The 16892-nt window shown below is 46.9% G+C and overlaps 1 protein-coding gene across 7 annotated transcripts in view; it reads left to right on the top strand.

The window, feature by feature from the left end:
- Positions 1–16892, top strand: part of Chd7 (chromodomain helicase DNA binding protein 7) — a 179626-nt gene that overhangs the window by 142489 nt on the left and 20245 nt on the right. For all 7 annotated transcript variants that reach the window (XM_075967014.1, XM_075967015.1, XM_075967013.1 and 4 more), the window contains exons 14-21: positions 3655–3798; positions 4929–5184; positions 9841–10051; positions 10682–10877; positions 11483–11650; positions 11989–12168; positions 14491–14601; positions 14686–14891. In XM_075967014.1, the coding sequence (XP_075823129.1) occupies positions 3655–3798; positions 4929–5184; positions 9841–10051; positions 10682–10877; positions 11483–11650; positions 11989–12168; positions 14491–14601; positions 14686–14891 (1472 nt within the window). The remainder of the gene's footprint in view (positions 1–3654; positions 3799–4928; positions 5185–9840; positions 10052–10681; positions 10878–11482; positions 11651–11988; positions 12169–14490; positions 14602–14685; positions 14892–16892) is intronic.

Below are 16892 nucleotides of genomic sequence, written 5' to 3'. Positions count from 1 at the left end.
CTTGTGATCTTCCAGTCTCCAAAGAAATAGCCACGTGTTCCTCCTTTGGTGTGCTAAGACTTTTCTTTCCTCTAGGAATAATTGCCACAGGTATATTGTCAGAATAGCAGCATCTGGTTCCTGATTGTGCCTGCTGCTGTGTGTGCAATCCTGTGCCAGCAGTTGCTGCTTGAGTTGCTCTTCGGTTCCTTCTTAATCTAGAGTTGGCAGCACAGCCTGACCATGCATGTCCCTCTGTCTACCCCTCCCATACATTTGTTCACTCGTGTGCTGAGTGTACACACACACACACACACACACCGTGGTGCACCATGGAAGTGTGAGGCGAGCCTCATTGGTTCTCGGCACCACGGGGGTTCTGGCACAGGAACTCAGGTTGTCAGTTTGGCAGCAAGTGCCTTTACCGGATAAGCCATCTCACTAGCCCTGCCCCTCATTTCTAATGTACAGCTGTAAAGGAAAGAAAGTTGTTCTTTTTTTTTTTTTTAATTGTGTTGGCAGATTTGACGAATTTCAAGAAACTAAAGAGCTTCTGTAGGTCTCTCGATATTGAGAGTGGAGGGGACTTTCTGCATGTTTGGGGCTGTCCACATTTATTGAAGACCTCAACTGCTGAAAAGAACCTCAGAGCCTTCTGTCAGAGCTTTGCAAGGGACTAACAAGCCCTTCTTTAATCACAAACAGGTGAAACTAATTTTGCTTAAAGGAAGAAGTTTGACCGATTTTTTTTTTCTACATAGGGTAGCATTACCCATTTTCCTGTCAAGTAAAGAACTTATTAACATTGTCCTACGTCTTTTGTAAAGCACCTCACCAATTTTGGTAGCCATTCCACAAAGCTGCATGAACATTTAGAAACAGAGAAAAGTCTTGACGTGGTATTTTATAGAAGGAACAGCTCCTAGCTGTCTTTGGTTTCTCCAGGCGACACTTGGGCAGTGTGGCGCAGTAATTCTTTCTTTGTAGGTAAACATACATGTTCACGACCTGTCTAATTTATCTTCCGAGCAGGAGTGTGCCTTCATGGCAATTCACTAAGAGATAGTCTCATGGTCCCTTTCGGAAGGCTTAAAGTCATGTGACTGAGTTTGTCTTAAGTTGTATTTTATTGTTAGTTCCCATGTCTCAAAATAGTAGAGTCTCATTGTAAAACACCCCTTTGTTACTGAGAAAAATTAATTTACCCTGTCAGCATCAAAAAATTCACTTGCTTTGAGATGTTTTGGAAACTAGCATTTTATAAATGGATTAGAATCTGGAATAGAAATAACTTTTCTGTTACACATCCAAATATTTATCTTTTATGCATGATATCACGTAGGAAAATAATACTATTTTCCTCACTGAGTTAACCAGGGGAGGCTGAGGCTGTCCCTTGCTGTGGGAGACCAGTCCTAGGTTCTGACTGCCATGGCCACTGTGCCTGTAACACATTCTGGCTAATGCTCTGGAAACCTCCAAAGACTTGTCTCAGAAGAGATGCTTTTTAAGGCAGAATATGTTATTGTTGTTCAAATTCAAAATGTCACTTTATTTATCTAATTCAGAATAGCTGATTGCTTGTGCTTAAATCCCACCTTCAAAGTCATGTTAGCCTATATGCTTACCATTGTCAAACAGTGAGAAGGAGCCCTGTAAGTACCCCTTAGGGCATGCACTTGTTGAAGATGATCTCCAAGTCAAAGAGGATTTCTAGGTATCTTCTTCTACTCCATGGCAAAGGCAATGGAGATGTGGTGGGGTATCGATGGTCACCATGGTCGTCCATAGGAACTCTGGAAGGAATGCCTTCAACAGGAGGGCTGCCATGAGGTTGTTGTAGGTCTTCATTGAATCTGTTGTCTCCTCATTCATTGGCAGGAGGCTCCACACACGCACAAAGTGTTGCTAAAATGAAATTAAGCACACATCCTCCATCCATACTAAAGAGAGCGATCGTGTTTTCAAGGCAGAAGCATCTCTACCTCTCCATTGAGGTTGGAGGTGATGATGCCCAGTACCCCAAGATGGGGCTCCCTTTTCCCAAATAAGTTTACTTTGACATAAGTGTACTTAAAAGTCTTTAACAGAGCTTAGGATAGTAAGAAAAGGTATGGGAGAGCTCCACGACAGTCAGTACCATTCCTCCATCACAGTGATCTCTCCTCGCTCTGTGACTGCACTTTCAATCATTCTCGGATAAAGTCACCCAGACTTTGGCAAATCAGTGATCCTGGCCCTTGATATCCACCAGTCAGAAGACCTTCCGTTCATTTGCAAACTGCTCACACTTTATGAGCCTAATGACGATGGTGATCTATCCATCTTCCTTAACCGGAGACTTCTACTGAGAGAGGGGAAGAAAAAGGAACAAAACCATCAAACCACTTCACCTCACTGCTAAAGAACTTGATTGACAGATAGACCTGGTAGATATTGCCATTGCTTAAATTATCGCACAATAGTTTAGTGAGCATAGATTCTGCATGGTAAGATTTCAGGTTAAACCAGAAAAATCTTACCTTTGAAGCAGTCATTTCCTAAAATAATTTTGTTGTACTATATACCAAATACCAAAACAAAGAAGGAAATATTAAGTCTTTTAAAATTCATAAGCTTGGGGTTAAGAGTGTAACTCAGTTGGTAGAACCTAACATCCACAAAACCCTATGTTGGCTTGACCCAGCCCCCAAAGTGCTATATAAAACCTGGCTGCCAGGTTGTGGTGGCAAATGCCTTTACTCCCAGCACTCAGGAGGCAGAAGCAGGAGGATCTCTGTGAGTTTGAGGCCAACCTGGTCTACAAAGTGAGTTCCAGGACAGCCAAAGATATACAGAGAAACCCTGTCTCAAAAAAACAACAACAACAAAAACCTGGTGTGGTGATGTCTGCCTGTCATCTTAGCACCTGAAAGGTAGAGGCAGGAGGGTGCTAAGTTCAAGGCCAGCATGGGACACACCAGATCCTGTCTCAGAAAACATTTTAAAAACAGCAAGTTAACGTTGTTAATTCTGACCAGTCTAAAAGGCATCATCTCTGTTACCTATGTAGACATAGAGAAGGCATAGCTGTATTAAGAGCTGGAGAGGGGCTCACAAGCTAGAATACGAGCTAAAGAAAGACTTTTTAATGATTTTGGTATTTAAAACTAAGCCGACTTCTCTGTTAGTTGGAAATTTTCGCAGAACAAACTCAGTTTTCATGCGCTTTGCACTTGAAGCACTTCTTTAGTCTCTACCGTGAGTCATTGCAGGAAGCAGATGGAAAGGTAAATGTCCTGCTGATGGGGGGAACAGAAAGGAGCGAGCGACTGCGTCTAGGGACTTTAGGGAAAATTGAACTACAGTGGAGAAAGCAAGCCACTGAGACTGAGGGACTTAGAAAACGGTCATCCTTAACTATCAGCCTAGGAAACTCAGAAGGAGAGTGTCCGGGCACGTGGGAAGAGTCCGCAGTGTTTGCGCTGTGTGGTGTTTACCTGGAGCAGGAGCTGCGCGTGCCTGCATCTCTCTCTCTCTCTGTTCTGAGCTCTACACCTTGGGTACGTGTGTACAGCGGATGCTGATTGCCACTGGGAACAGAAGTAGGGGAGTATAGGTGCGGAGAGAAAAGTGTTGGCTTTAAGAAATTGTTCTGCCCCAGTTGGGCAAGCTGTTCCTCTCACATTCTTCTAGGAACACAAAGTGCTGCTGACGGGGACCCCGCTGCAGAACACCGTGGAAGAGCTCTTCAGCCTGCTCCATTTCTTGGAGCCAAGTCGCTTCCCTTCAGAAACAACCTTCATGCAAGAATTTGGTGATCTGAAAACAGAAGAACAGGTACTTGCCCCTACACATTGCCTTTGGTCACGACACTGAAGATGAGCTCATGCAATGGCAAAGCATTGGCTTTTGCGACTCTAAGATGGAAGGATTAGGTCACAGTATTTGCCACCCTGGCGAACAGCTTTGTGTCCCCTTCTCTAGGACTTTAGGTCATCATTACGAAGGTGATCTTGTTTGTCCCTCAGCTCCCACGGAAACCCGTTGTGTTTTTATAGGCAGGTTCTTTTATAGACCCAGCCTTCACAGAGTTTTGTGCCCCTGGGTTAGCGTCTCTGCAGGGTGTACTGGTCAGAAGTCGCAGGGGTTTTATAGGATCACTTGCCCACTGGAGCTTTGGGTCCTCACTCTCATTTCTGAACTGTACTGCTTCAAGCCTATTTATTTTCCTTGGAGATTTCTGGGAGAAGCTAGAGGGCTTGTGTATGAGAAGTACTTGGTTGTTGTCGGCACTGCATGAGGTGTGCATGTGTTGGTTCACGGGGAGCCTCCTGTCAGTGAGCCAGCAAAGACCTGCACCTCACTAATTTTGAAATAAATGTATTTATAAGCTTGAACTCTTGGGCTTATTTGCCCCCTTTCCAGCTTAGAGGCTCAAACCTTCTGATTCCGTTCAGAGGGTGCTCTGTTCTGTTTCTCCTCTAAGGTCACAGTGCTGTGCCAGTTGCTGAAAAGAGAGCCAGAGGGTGATGTCCCTCTTTGGTTTGGCCCCCGATGCAGAGTAATCTCTCCCAGCTCCCTTACTCTCATTCTGTGTCTCTTTCCACAATGGAAGAGAAACACAGAAACCTCTGACGTTGCTCCTGTCCTCTTCCTGTTCATCTCCATGGCTTAGACAAAAGGGAAAACTAAACACCCTTCCCCCAATTCCAACTCTGAGGTTTTCAAGCCCTTCAAGCTAGTCAGGAATTCTGGATAGGTGAAGTTTTCTCTTTGACATAAGCCACCCAGCCTTTTCTGTTTCTCTTAGGACAGCGCAGAGGTTAGCGCCTCACATTCCTCTGAGGCTTTGAAAACTGAAAGTGGATGTTAAATCAATAAGACAGCCTTCCCTATTTTAATATGCCAGAATGTTTTAACACCCGAACAAATGGAGATGCCAGTATTGACCTGAGGTCCTTTTTTAGGTGCAAAAACTACAGGCTATTCTAAAGCCAATGATGTTGAGACGTCTCAAAGAGGATGTAGAAAAGAACTTGGCCCCCAAAGAAGAAACTATTATTGAAGTTGAGCTAACAAACATTCAGAAGAAATATTACCGAGCCATCCTTGAGAAGAATTTTACATTTCTTTCCAAAGGTGGTGGACAAGCTAACGTACCTAACCTTTTAAACACTATGATGGAACTGAGAAAGTGCTGCAATCACCCCTATCTAATCAATGGTAAGCCCGCCCGCCCGCCCGCCCTCCTGGAGCTTGTTATACGGGAGGTTGGTACAAGCTTCAGAAGCTCCCCTCTGCCCTTACGCTGAAGCGCTCATGGTGTGCGCGAGTCACCTTCCTATCTGCTCATGGGGGGTGGCCCGGGGGCCCTCCTTTGTCGTTGCTGAGGTTAGTGGCCGGTGCTCCCGTGAACCCGGAAATGCCATGCCATCTTGCCTCCTACTGATCCCCTTCATCTGAAAGCAGGCGTTTGCCAGGAATGGATGATGTTAGGAGGGGCGGGCTGCTAAAGACAGGGGAACCCTGTGAGGTCTTTAGAAGGGAGGTGGGTGTTTGGTTCCCAAGTGCTAAAGAGCATCCCCGTGTGGGCAGCGCTGCCAGCCACCTCAGGCATCGGGTAGAAAAGTGGCCTTCGATCCCTTGGAGTCTGGAGACTTCCAGCATGTGTCTCCTGAAAAACGGAAAGGGATCTTAAAGTCGTGTCCGTTATGTTGTCCCCATTACCTATGGAGACTTCATTTTCTATTCCATAGTGACATGGGGCTTCCATGGGTTAAATACTCATAAATGCTCCCAAAAATGGTTAAGGAGATGTGTGTCCCATGCCTGTACGAGCACAGCCAGTATGGACTTAGATGGACCTGTCAGGATGTAGAAGAACTAAGATGGAAATCTCAGAGAAAGATGATGCACGAGACAAGGATTTTGCCAGGCGGGACTAGGAAAAGAAAGGGATGCTAAGGCTGAAGTCCTAATGCAGACAAAGAAAGAACAGACGGGATCTCATCCAGAGTACAGCAATGTGTGAGACCCAGGACTGCCAGACACACTGGACCCTGCTATGATGCCATCAGATGGGGTCACATGTTACTTTCGCCCAAGACTGTAGGCAGAGGGAAGCCGTGGCTGGTGTTGGAACTGAGCCCTGACTAGAAATGTCTGTGGGGCTGAGGATGTGTCTCATCTTACTGTTCCATCCCAGCACACAGCATAAAGCCAGGTGTGGTATCACATGCTTATAATCCCAGCACTGAAGAAGTACAGGCAGCAGGATCCGAGGTTCAGGGTTCTTGTCAGCTATGTAGCATACTTGAGGCATGGGGAGGGCAAAGGGGTGAGGGTCTTGTTCATGAGAGCCTGCCTCAAAAGTGAAAACAATAGAGATACTGATTACAGGCAATATAAAAAAGGTGGAAGGACAGACAGGCAAGCAAGCAGACGAGCTAGGGGCTCTGTGGCTGGGATCTGGGCAGTTTATGCTGTGCTGGCAGGTAGCTCGGAGTTCTTGTGGATGTTTATAATAGGCTAGAAGTGCAGTTAGGACAAAGCCTCATCCATCTGATTTGTGAGAGTCAAGGTCAGCTGACCTAAAGTTCCTCACCTTTCCTGTCTCACCGGCAGCGTACACCTGTTGACCTCCTTGCATACCCTTGTTAGTGTAGAAAGTGGTGTCTGCCTGCGATAGCCTCAGAGCACAGAGCCTGAGGCCACTTGCTCTGCTGCGAGGTCTGTGAACTGCTTTTGAAGGTAGTGGCTTTGGTTTTGTTTTCTGAAGAGTGTCGTGTGTGATGGCTGCATGTTTATTACGCAAGCCCCCTAATCATGCCGTTATGCGTTTGTAAGCCTTTATGGCATCACCCAGTCAGTGAGCTGGGACTTAGTGAAGTTACTGGCGTGTGTGAAGGACACACCTGGGTGTGTGCACACACTTGTTCATTCATAGCCTATAGGAAGAAAACAGACAATAGCTATCTCCAACGGGAAAAGGGGGAAAAAGTACTCCCCAGAGGACTCCTGTGCTGGTGGGACCTGTATCCTAGTTGCTCAGCGCTATGATGAAATGGCCACCCCGGCGCCTCTCAGAATAAATGTATGCATCGAGCATTGCCGAGGTTTTCCCCACAAAACATGGCTTGTGGGTCTTTTCCATGGCTGATTCTCTCTAGGGTCTCCTGTATAGTTCTTCTTCCTGAGCCCCTTAGAACTCCTGGAGGTGTTTGTCCTAATTGTCCTACCCTGACTTGAGCGTTTCTGTCCTTAGAGTAAGTAACAAAGTATCTGTTAAGCATGGGTCCTTATGCCTCTGTTTTGTTTTGTTTTGGGCAAAGTATGGTTTTAAAATGCAGCTACACACTAGGCTCTGAGCTGCAGGAGAACTTAGGAAGGGAGACATTGTCTCACAGAGACTGTCCATGGACCAACAGCACATCCTCACCCAGTATCTGAAGGTGTCACTACACACACTAGGCTCTGAGCTGCAGGAGAACTTAGGAAGGGAGACATTGTCTCACAGAGACTGTCCATGGGCCAACGGTACATCCTCACCAGTATCTGAAGGTGTCACTTCACATGGAACCATTGCTATACGCAATTAATTTTCATAAGGAAGTTGTAATTGTACATATTAAATTGTTATGAACTAGTCATGACAAAAGAAAGTGCCCCAGTTGAGCTAAAGTTCTGTTCCACAGGGCGTGTCTTAGGAAGAATTCTGTGCTTAGGTGGAAGTGGTAAGAGGAACGTTATGGGAGAACCCGCTGGAAGGGGGGCAGAATACAAAAGCGTATGTGATGGAAAGAATGTCCAGCATCTAGCAGGCATTTATTTGGTGTGCTAGCAGGTATAGCTACCTGGACAGCCTCAGCAGAGCTGTTCGTACTGACTTAAGCGTTGTTCGACTAGACTCTGATTTCCCTGCGTGAGAACAAGAGGAATAGAAGCATGTCCCAAGTCCTCGAGAGCTGGAAGTCATGGGGGCTGCAGAAAGACTCAGTGGTTATACAGAGGTGCTTGGTGGTTATGCAGAGATGCTTAGCTACTAAAGCGCATCTTACTTATGAGCGAGACCTGAGTTGAATTCCCAGCGCTCACATGGCAGGAGGTGGCTCACAACTGCTTGTAGCTCCATCTCTGAAGGGGTCTGATGCCCCTGCCCTCACATGCCCACATGCATGCACACTCACACTTTACGATAAATTCATTGAAAAGGCAGGAGTTATTTTGCTTTTTCTTACTGAATTTAAAATTTTAGAGTGAGTTCAGATTCCTCTGTTTAAATTATTTATATTTCAATTTTTTACTAAAATAATTTCAGGTGTGACATTTGCTGTCTCGAAAGTAAAAATCTCAGTTTAAAAAACTATTCCTTGATCATTAACTTATTTTAAAGTTCATTACATTTCATTTGGATTGGATTGCACACTTCATAGACAGAGAACACCCAAACATCTTAAAAGTAAAAAATTCATTGCTAAATTGTAGGTATCTTACGATGCATTACACAAAAAATACAAAAGCAAGCTTTCTAAAAGATCTAATGTGATATTTACTTTCTGTCCTGCTCACAAGAGCTTTCCTAATCCAGAACCTGGGTTTACAGATCTCAGGCTTAGGAGACACCGTCCCTTTAATCAGAGATGTGACATTTTGTTCTTTGTCTTTCCTTGGGTTGCTTCCACACTTACAGAAAAAAAATCTGAATCTCAGCTTTTTGTTCGTGTGCAAGGGAGGGGACGAGGGAGTAAGGGTTAGCCTGTTCCAGAGAGTTGGCATTTTCTGCCAGTCTGCCTTTGTGCAAAGGTCAGGTGCTCCCGGGAAGGCCTGGCACTTGGACCAAACGTCAAGTGGCTTTAATCTGCCCCTGATGATTCTTAAGTCACAGGGTGTTCTGCATATGACCTCCTAAGGACAAACTCACCAACCACCTTTCCTGGAAACGGGACTGTGCAGGGTTTGCTTTCTGTTGCCTGTGAGATGCCTGCCACCTGACTAACTGCAGTGGCCTGTCTGCCCCAACCTTCAGAAGCCTTTGGGAGGCGTTTGCACCCCCATCTTCCAGTAGTAGAAAGGGCTAAGTTCCTGGCACAGTATAGTGGTAGAAGCAACCCCTTTAGGTAGAAGCTGGTGTTCTTCCTGAAGATCAGATGTGCTGGGAGCCCAGGAGGCCTAGGAGGAGGCCAGATCACCTCTGCTTAACTCCAGCCAAATTACCTGAGCAGCCAAAGAAGTGTCAGCTGCTGCTTCCTGAAGCCACACCATGGGGTGGAGGAGTTGGAGGAGATAGCGGCAAGCCTTCCTCACTGGGAACGAGCCCTTCTCGTGAGGCTCCTCTAGCGTGCACAAGTTTATACACAATAGCAAACATGGGGGAGAAGAAAGTTAGGCCGGGAAGACTTGGAGTTGGTTCTGGTTTTAGCTTCACGGGTAACTCAGGTAGAATCGCTGTTTGCGTTTTGTTTAGTAAACAGCACCTTTCTGGACAGTTCAGGTGCTAGGTTGGTTTCCCGTGGGTTTCCAGCCCGTGGCTTGCTTCTACCATTTCTGGCCTAACAGTCCATTGTTGAAAATTGGGCGTGCTTTTGTTGTTTGTTTTTGTTTTGTATTGTTTTTAACATAGACAGCAAACATTTGGTTGTTGAAAAATGTGGATCTCTTCCCCAAATGTCTCAATATGTGGAACCTAAAACCCTGGTTCTGTTCATAGGCCTGTAGTTGTGTCTGGGTCTAACTTTGAGTGAAGCAGGTGGCTTCCTGCTCCTGAACGTGAATGGGCTCTTCTGGTTTTGCCAGTTTGTTGTGGGTTTGGAAAGCAAATCCATTGTTTTCGGTAATAAAACCCCTTCACGGTATTCACATCATGCCATCCAATCTCTGCAGGTGCTGAAGAGAAAATTTTGGAAGAGTTTAAAGAAACGCACAATGCAGAGTCTCCAGATTTTCAGCTCCAGGCAATGATCCAGGCTGCTGGCAAGCTGGTGCTGATTGACAAGCTGCTGCCAAAGCTGAAGGCTGGTGGCCACAGGGTGCTTATCTTCTCCCAGATGGTGCGCTGCTTGGACATCCTGGAAGACTATCTCATTCAGAGACGGTGAGGCCACTGCACAAAACAACAGAGAGAAAGGCCAGGACTCTCCTGGGTCACCTAGAAATGACATTTGCAGTAGAGGTGGTGGATAGAAACAGTGTATCACCTCACCTTTTAAAATTACATAAGGGCATCTTCTGTTATGACTACAGTGAGGCCATTGTATACTTGTTTTGTTTTGTTTTTTTGAGACAAGGTTTCTCTGTGTAGCCCTGACTGTCCTGGAACTCACTCTGTAGACAAGGCTGGCCTCAAACTTAGAGATCTGTCTGTCTCTGCCTCCCTAGTGCTGGAATTAAAGGCATGTACCATGTGTAGGAGGTTTCTGTTTGTTGTTGTTTTACAACACATACTTTAGTGGGCAATTTTTCCCTCATTGCATTCAACTTGGATAGAAAAGCTTACTTAAAATTCAAACTGTATTTTTAGAATTTAGCTATTTTCTTAAAAGGAAGTAAAATAAAAATCTCTTTGATTGTTCAGGCAATGATATGGAAAAACAACTGTCATCTGAAATTATTTGTTAACTCCTTCTATTTTATGAGTGCCCATTTCACAATGGATACTTAATTAAAAGCAAAAAGGAAAGGAAAAACGGTAGCTGTTTTTCAGACCTTGCTACTGTATTTCCAGGTATCCATACGAAAGGATCGATGGCCGAGTCAGAGGCAACCTCCGCCAGGCAGCCATTGACAGGTTCTCCAAACCTGATTCCGATAGGTTTGTTTTCCTGCTGTGCACAAGGGCAGGAGGTCTAGGCATTAATCTCACTGCTGCTGATACCTGCATCATCTTTGACTCGGACTGGAATCCCCAGAACGACCTCCAGGTAAGCGGGGACAGGCTGCCCCAGCGCAGCGCCTCTTCCCACTCTCCTGTGACAAAGACTCATCAGTCACACTAGAGAACCAGTGTCGCTGTTCAGCTGGTGTCTCCTAGTGATCATCAGCCCAGCAGTGTAGGAGAGGAAGCCGCTGAGCGTCTTAACCCCTTCTAAACTTACCTTTAACTATGGGGATGCGCTGTTTTAGAACTGGCCAGAGCTGAGTGCTTCTTAAGTAGCTGTGTTGGTCACGTTTGGCTGCCATTACAAAACGACATGACTGGGCAGCTTAAACACTTCCCACACCTTTTTCAAGGGTCTGGAGCTGGAAGGGTGAGGTCTGGGTGCCAGCAAGATCAGGTTTTTGGTGAGAAACTCTGCACAGACAGCCATTTTCCTCTGAGCACACTCAGCTTCCCTCCTACCTCTTCTTCTAGGAGGCTAATCCCGTTCATTAGGGCACCACCCCCATGACCTAATTACCCCTTAAGTCCCCACCTCTAAATCCCCACTTCTAAATCACATTGAGATTGGCTTTCCAACATACAAATTTAGGGAGGACACCACTCTATATTTCAATACAACAGTCATTGATTTTCTTTTTCCTCCAGGCTCAGGCTCGATGCCACAGAATAGGGCAGAGCAAGTCTGTCAAAATCTACAGGCTGATAACGAGAAACTCCTATGAAAGGGAGATGTTTGACAAGGCTAGTTTGAAGCTGGGCCTCGATAAAGCCGTGCTGCAGTCTATGAGTGGAAGAGAAAATGCCACCAACGGGGTAAGACGGCACTGCCCGGGCCGTGTGTTCATGCCCGCTAATGGCCACAGCCATCTGATTGTAAGAAATTATTTGGCATCTGGATTTTGTTGTTCTGTTTTCCTGAGGCAGGGTCTCACTGTGTAGCTCTGGCTGGCCTGGAACTCACAGCGATCCATGTGTCTCCTCCCAATTTCTAGGATTAAAGGCATGCGTCACTCATGATCTACTGGCTGTTTTCCATCTCAAAATTGAAGCGTATTTCATCGCGTTTTCCTTTGTTGTTAGTAAATCTTAAGACATTTAGTTTCTGTTTTAATTCTACATTCCTTTGAATACTTAAACTCTCTCTGAAACAGGTTCAACAGCTTTCCAAGAAGGAGATAGAAGACCTTCTACGAAAGGGAGCTTATGGTGCACTTATGGACGAGGAAGACGAAGGGTCGAAGTTCTGTGAAGAGGACATTGACCAGATTCTCCTTCGTCGAACCCACACTATCACCATTGAGTCCGAAGGAAAAGGTTCCACATTTGCTAAGGTTCGAATCTGCCTAAGGGGCCAGGCCTCTAGAAAAGCGTGCTAAAACTCATGAGGCGTTCTTATGAGGGGACCACAGGACATAAGCAGAACCATGGCTTTTCATTACGAATTATAGGCCAGTTAATTCCCTGGCAACTCCAACATGCTTTTGTTGTTGTTTGTTTGTTTTTGAGACAGGGTTTCTCTGTGTAGCCCTGGCTGGCTGTCCTGGAACTCTCTCTAGTTCAGACTGGCTTCGAACTCACAGAGATCTGCCTGCCTCTGCCTCCCAGGTGCTGGGATTAAAGGCTTACACTACTACTGCCCGGCTTACTTGGAATTTTTTTTTAACGTTTTCATGGTAGCTTTTGCTTGAGCACATTTTCACTTGTTCTTAGCATATGCCAGGAAGGGAAGCCTTAGAGAGTGATGTTAGCTGTCTGCCCCCTCTACAGATTAAAAACCTAAGCATCACATATGCACCTGTATCTTTTAAGGAACTGACAGACTGGGTTTGTTTGTTTTTCTTTTCCATGAATTAGAAAAGTTTGAATTAGCATAGAAATAGTGGATTTATTCCTGGCCTTTTCATCACACACCTGTCATTGTGCAGTGTGGCCCCTCCCCCACTGCTGCCCATGCCCTTCGCACCCCCTCGCTGGACCCCTTCCACCCCGCAGAAGCCCCTTCTTCCGTCTTCATGTCCCATGTGTCCCATTATTCTTTCTACCCTTTTGCTTAAAATCTCTTCCTGTCATTTCATGACACTTGTGCACGTGCGTGTGCGCACAGGCATGAACACAGACATACACAATCTAGATTCATACGTGAGAGAAACTACGTGTCTGTCTGCACCTGCCTTATTTTGCTTAACATAATGGTTTCCAGCTCCATCCACCTTCCTTCAATGCTATGATTTCGTTTCTCTTCACAGCTAAATAAAATTCCATTGTGTGTAGCTAGAGTCTTTTATCAGTTTAGATGTTGTTGGGCATCCAGGCTGGTTCCATTTCCTGGCTATTGGGAAGTGTGTGTCCACAAGTGTCTCTGTGGTGTTGACTAAGAGCGCTTCCTTCAGGAGTACACTCAGTGGCAGAGCTGTGTTTATTTCCTAGTTCCCTTTCCAGTGTGTTGAGGAATCCACAGCGGCTCCATGAGTTTGCACTCCCTGAAGCGCACTATGGCTCCACGTTCTCTTTCACTCCATCCTGGACAGCGTTCCTTGTTCGTTTGCTTGGTGCTAAGTTTATTTCCTTTTCCCTGGTGGCTGAAATTGATGAACCCCGGTTTGTCTCCTAGAGCCACTGTTCCCTGTCGCCTGCCCACACCTGTTTGTTAAGAGTTGTGTTTCCCACGTTCTCACCAACACCCTTTATAACCCGTTTGTGTGGGGTGTGGGGGTGTTGAGCTCCTCCGTCTCCCCAGCTTGCAGCGCTTCTTCTCTGGGCTCTGCCCTCACATCTTTCATTCTTTGTCTTGCAGGACTTTTCCCCGTCCTCACATGCATTTCAGTTCAGTCTGTGCAAGATTAGCATGTGTGCGAGCATGCGCATGTTGGCACACATGTGCACGCAGATGGTTCATCTGAGTGGCATGCAGATGCCAGGGCTGGATGTGGTGGTTCTCCCTGCCTTTTTCCCTTTTGGTGTTTCACATCTGCTGGGCTCTACCTCTGTTCACTTTACCTTTTGACAAACGTCCTTTGAGGAAGTCTCGGTTTCTTCATATTTGTCATTATTTGTTGTGTAATCTGCGAGAGCGGTGTGCTCTGATCTCTACCCTGGAGAGTGTTGCTGTAACTTCTGCACCAGGTGGTTCTAGGCATGGTCGTAGCCATCTTGAGTTTACCCCTCTTTTTAAATAGTCCCTGCTTCCCTCAGGATAGAGGTCGGACTGCCCACACCACATGCAAGGCCACTTGTTCTGGCATCTGCCCTCACTGACTTGCCCATGGCTACTTTTCCTTAAGACCCTTTCTCCTCGGTCCTCTCCTCTGGGCCTTTGCACGTGACCTGCCACGAACATTTCTGCAACCTTTCTTCTTCTTTTAGAAGTGCTTTACAATACAGTTCAGGCAATTTCTTCTAGAGGAAATGGATGGTTTATTTTTTTTTTAAATCTGCTCTGAGCAGTACCTTGTTGGAGCCAAGTTGAAGGCCTTTTTCCATTGCTGTACTTTCCTATACCTAGAGCAGGTGTGGAACATATCCAGAGGAGTCTCCCGTCCACTGTCCTGTTTACAGAAGAGGATGAACACGTGCATATTCGGTGGAAACAGGCTGCCTTGCGCCCTGCCTCTGAGAAACACATCTCAGAGTAATGCATGTCTTCCTCCTTCTAGGCCAGCTTTGTTGTATCTGGAAATAGGACAGATATTTCTTTGGATGACCCAAATTTCTGGCAGAAGTGGGCTAAGAAGGCTGAACTGGACATCGATGCCTTAAATGGGAGGGTGAGTGAACCCCCCCCCCCAGACTGCTGCCTCATCGGACCCAAAGGTTGGGCTGCAATCTCACTGCGTCTGCTCCTTTGTTAGAACAACCTGGTCATAGACACTCCACGAGTAAGGAAGCAGACCCGGCTGTACAGTGCCGTGAAGGAGGATGAGCTGATGGAGTTCTCCGACTTGGAAAGCGATTCCGAAGAAAAGCCTTGCGCCAAGCCACGGCGCCCTCAGGACAAGTCCCAGGGCTATGCCAGGAGCGAGTGTTTCCGGGTGGAGAAGAACTTGCTGGTCTACGGGTAAGGCTGACTCACTGTGTGATATCGCCCTTTCCAACAGCTGGAACTCTCAGCTCTCATAGGAAAGCCATATCTGCATGGATCCACGTGGCTGCTCTTAGTGTAGGAAAGCTATATCTGCGTGGATCCGCGTGGCTCCTCTTAGCCTAGGAAAGCCATATCTGCGTGGATCCGCGTGGCTCCTCTTAGCATAGGAAAGCCATATCTGCGTGGATCCGCGTGGCTCCTCTTAGCATAGGAAAGCCATATCTGCGTGGATCCGCGTGGCTCCTCTTAGCATAGGAAAGCCATATCTGCGTGGATCCGCGTGGCTCCTCTTAGTGTAGCCAGGCAAATGCTTCCACATTAACTTTCTGCAGTCTGTAGCTCATTTGGTCAACATGACCCGGGGTCCGGTCCTCTTGGTGTGGAGAGAGAAGTCACTGGAGAGAGAATGTTAGGAGTGTGAGCTAGCATCTTGTGAATTATGGCAACTCCAGTTTACTTGTAGATTATTAAAAACTAAGAATGATGTAAAATTGCGAAATCTCGTGACACTGTACCGCCGCATAAATTTTATGGCCACAGTTATCTTTTAATAGTTTTCTGCTCTAAAGTCTCATCAAAGGCAGAGACCTCACTCGGGGACTTTCCTCTGGCTCATCTGAAACCTAAGAGGCCATCTGAACTTGAAGCATCTGTGGGCTCCTTTTGCTAAAGGCTCACTCCCAAGCCCTCATGACTCACATCAGCTTCATGTCTCATACAGCTTGGCACCCGCACAGTACTCTGAATGACAGGAACTCAGTAAATCCTGAATCAGTAGATACGCGTTTACTCTCAGATTGATGCCCCTAAAATAGAAACGCCTGCCGAAGTGTCTTTCAGCCGATTCAATGTTGTCCCGCCTGTGGGCATGTCTCCCAGCGGATCAGTGTTCATGCAGAGCAGGGAGAGGCACGTGTCTGAGGCCTGCAAGGTTGTCTGCCGTGTGGATGCTGTCTCATGGGTAGTCCGAGCTCCGTTTGGGAACTTTGTTTCCACTCACACCCTATTGCTCATGCCCTTCAAGTTTCTGCCTGTGCACAGGCTGTTCTGCCTAGGGACCCCGGGGGCTCCACCCCCAGATTTAACCAGCCTGCCTCCCTTGCAGCTCTCCTCACAGCTGCCTGCTTAGCGCTCTGGCCTGCTGTCTCGTCACGCCAGTGTCTGTCTTGATGGAATCCCAGTCAGCATTTCTCTGAGGACAGCAGCTCTTCCAGTGTCTCCTTGGTGCACGAGGCAGTAGCACAGAGGCACAGCGCTGCACAGATGTTAGTGTGGGATACACCAATGCCATTCGAGGCCTATCCTCTACCTCAGGAACTTGGCACTAATCTGTGCCCACTAGGCAGCTCTCCTGCCTCTGTGTAGAACAGACACTCCCCTAGCCTCAGCCCTTTGCTCCCTGACCCTGCTTCCTTGTTTCAGCCTGGTGATCATAGTTGGAATTTTGTTGGGAACATTAAGACTAGAACATACTAATAACGCCTAGTTCTAAGAAGGATGCTCAGGGCATTTCGTCTGTCAGTCAGGTCCCCTCCTCGTCCCACTCTTACTGCTGGGGATTAAATAACCACTGCGTGCTGGGCACTGGGCTAGGATCCTCTCGGGCACCAGGACCGCCACTGTGCGCAAGGCAGATACAGCCCGAGGCGGAAGGCGAGCAAGCAGAAATGGCAGTGTGCTAAGATGATGTGACAGAGACCACAGAAGCTCAGCCGTAGGACATAGCGTAGGTACCATGCTCCTGCTTCTCTGCTGGGAGGAGTCGCAGAGAGACTGTGTCCCTGGTGAGCATCAGTCAAGCACCAGACACGAGGAAGGGAAGGTGAAGCAAGTACAAGGCCTGGAGCTGAGTGGTGGCCTTGGGAACGGGTCTGAGGAAGGTCAAGACTGCCAGGAAGAATGGCCTCTTGGGGAGAGGCAGGCCCTGGCAGAGGGTGGTCTCTCTGTTCCCAAAGCGCTACTCTCAGTTATTGC

This window comes from Microtus pennsylvanicus, chromosome 3, assembly GCF_037038515.1.
Source record: "Microtus pennsylvanicus isolate mMicPen1 chromosome 3, mMicPen1.hap1, whole genome shotgun sequence".
Taxonomy (NCBI): Eukaryota; Metazoa; Chordata; class Mammalia; order Rodentia; family Cricetidae; genus Microtus; species Microtus pennsylvanicus.
The sequence above is the reverse complement of the archived record's forward strand: the minus strand, read 5'-3'. Positions and strand labels throughout refer to the sequence as shown.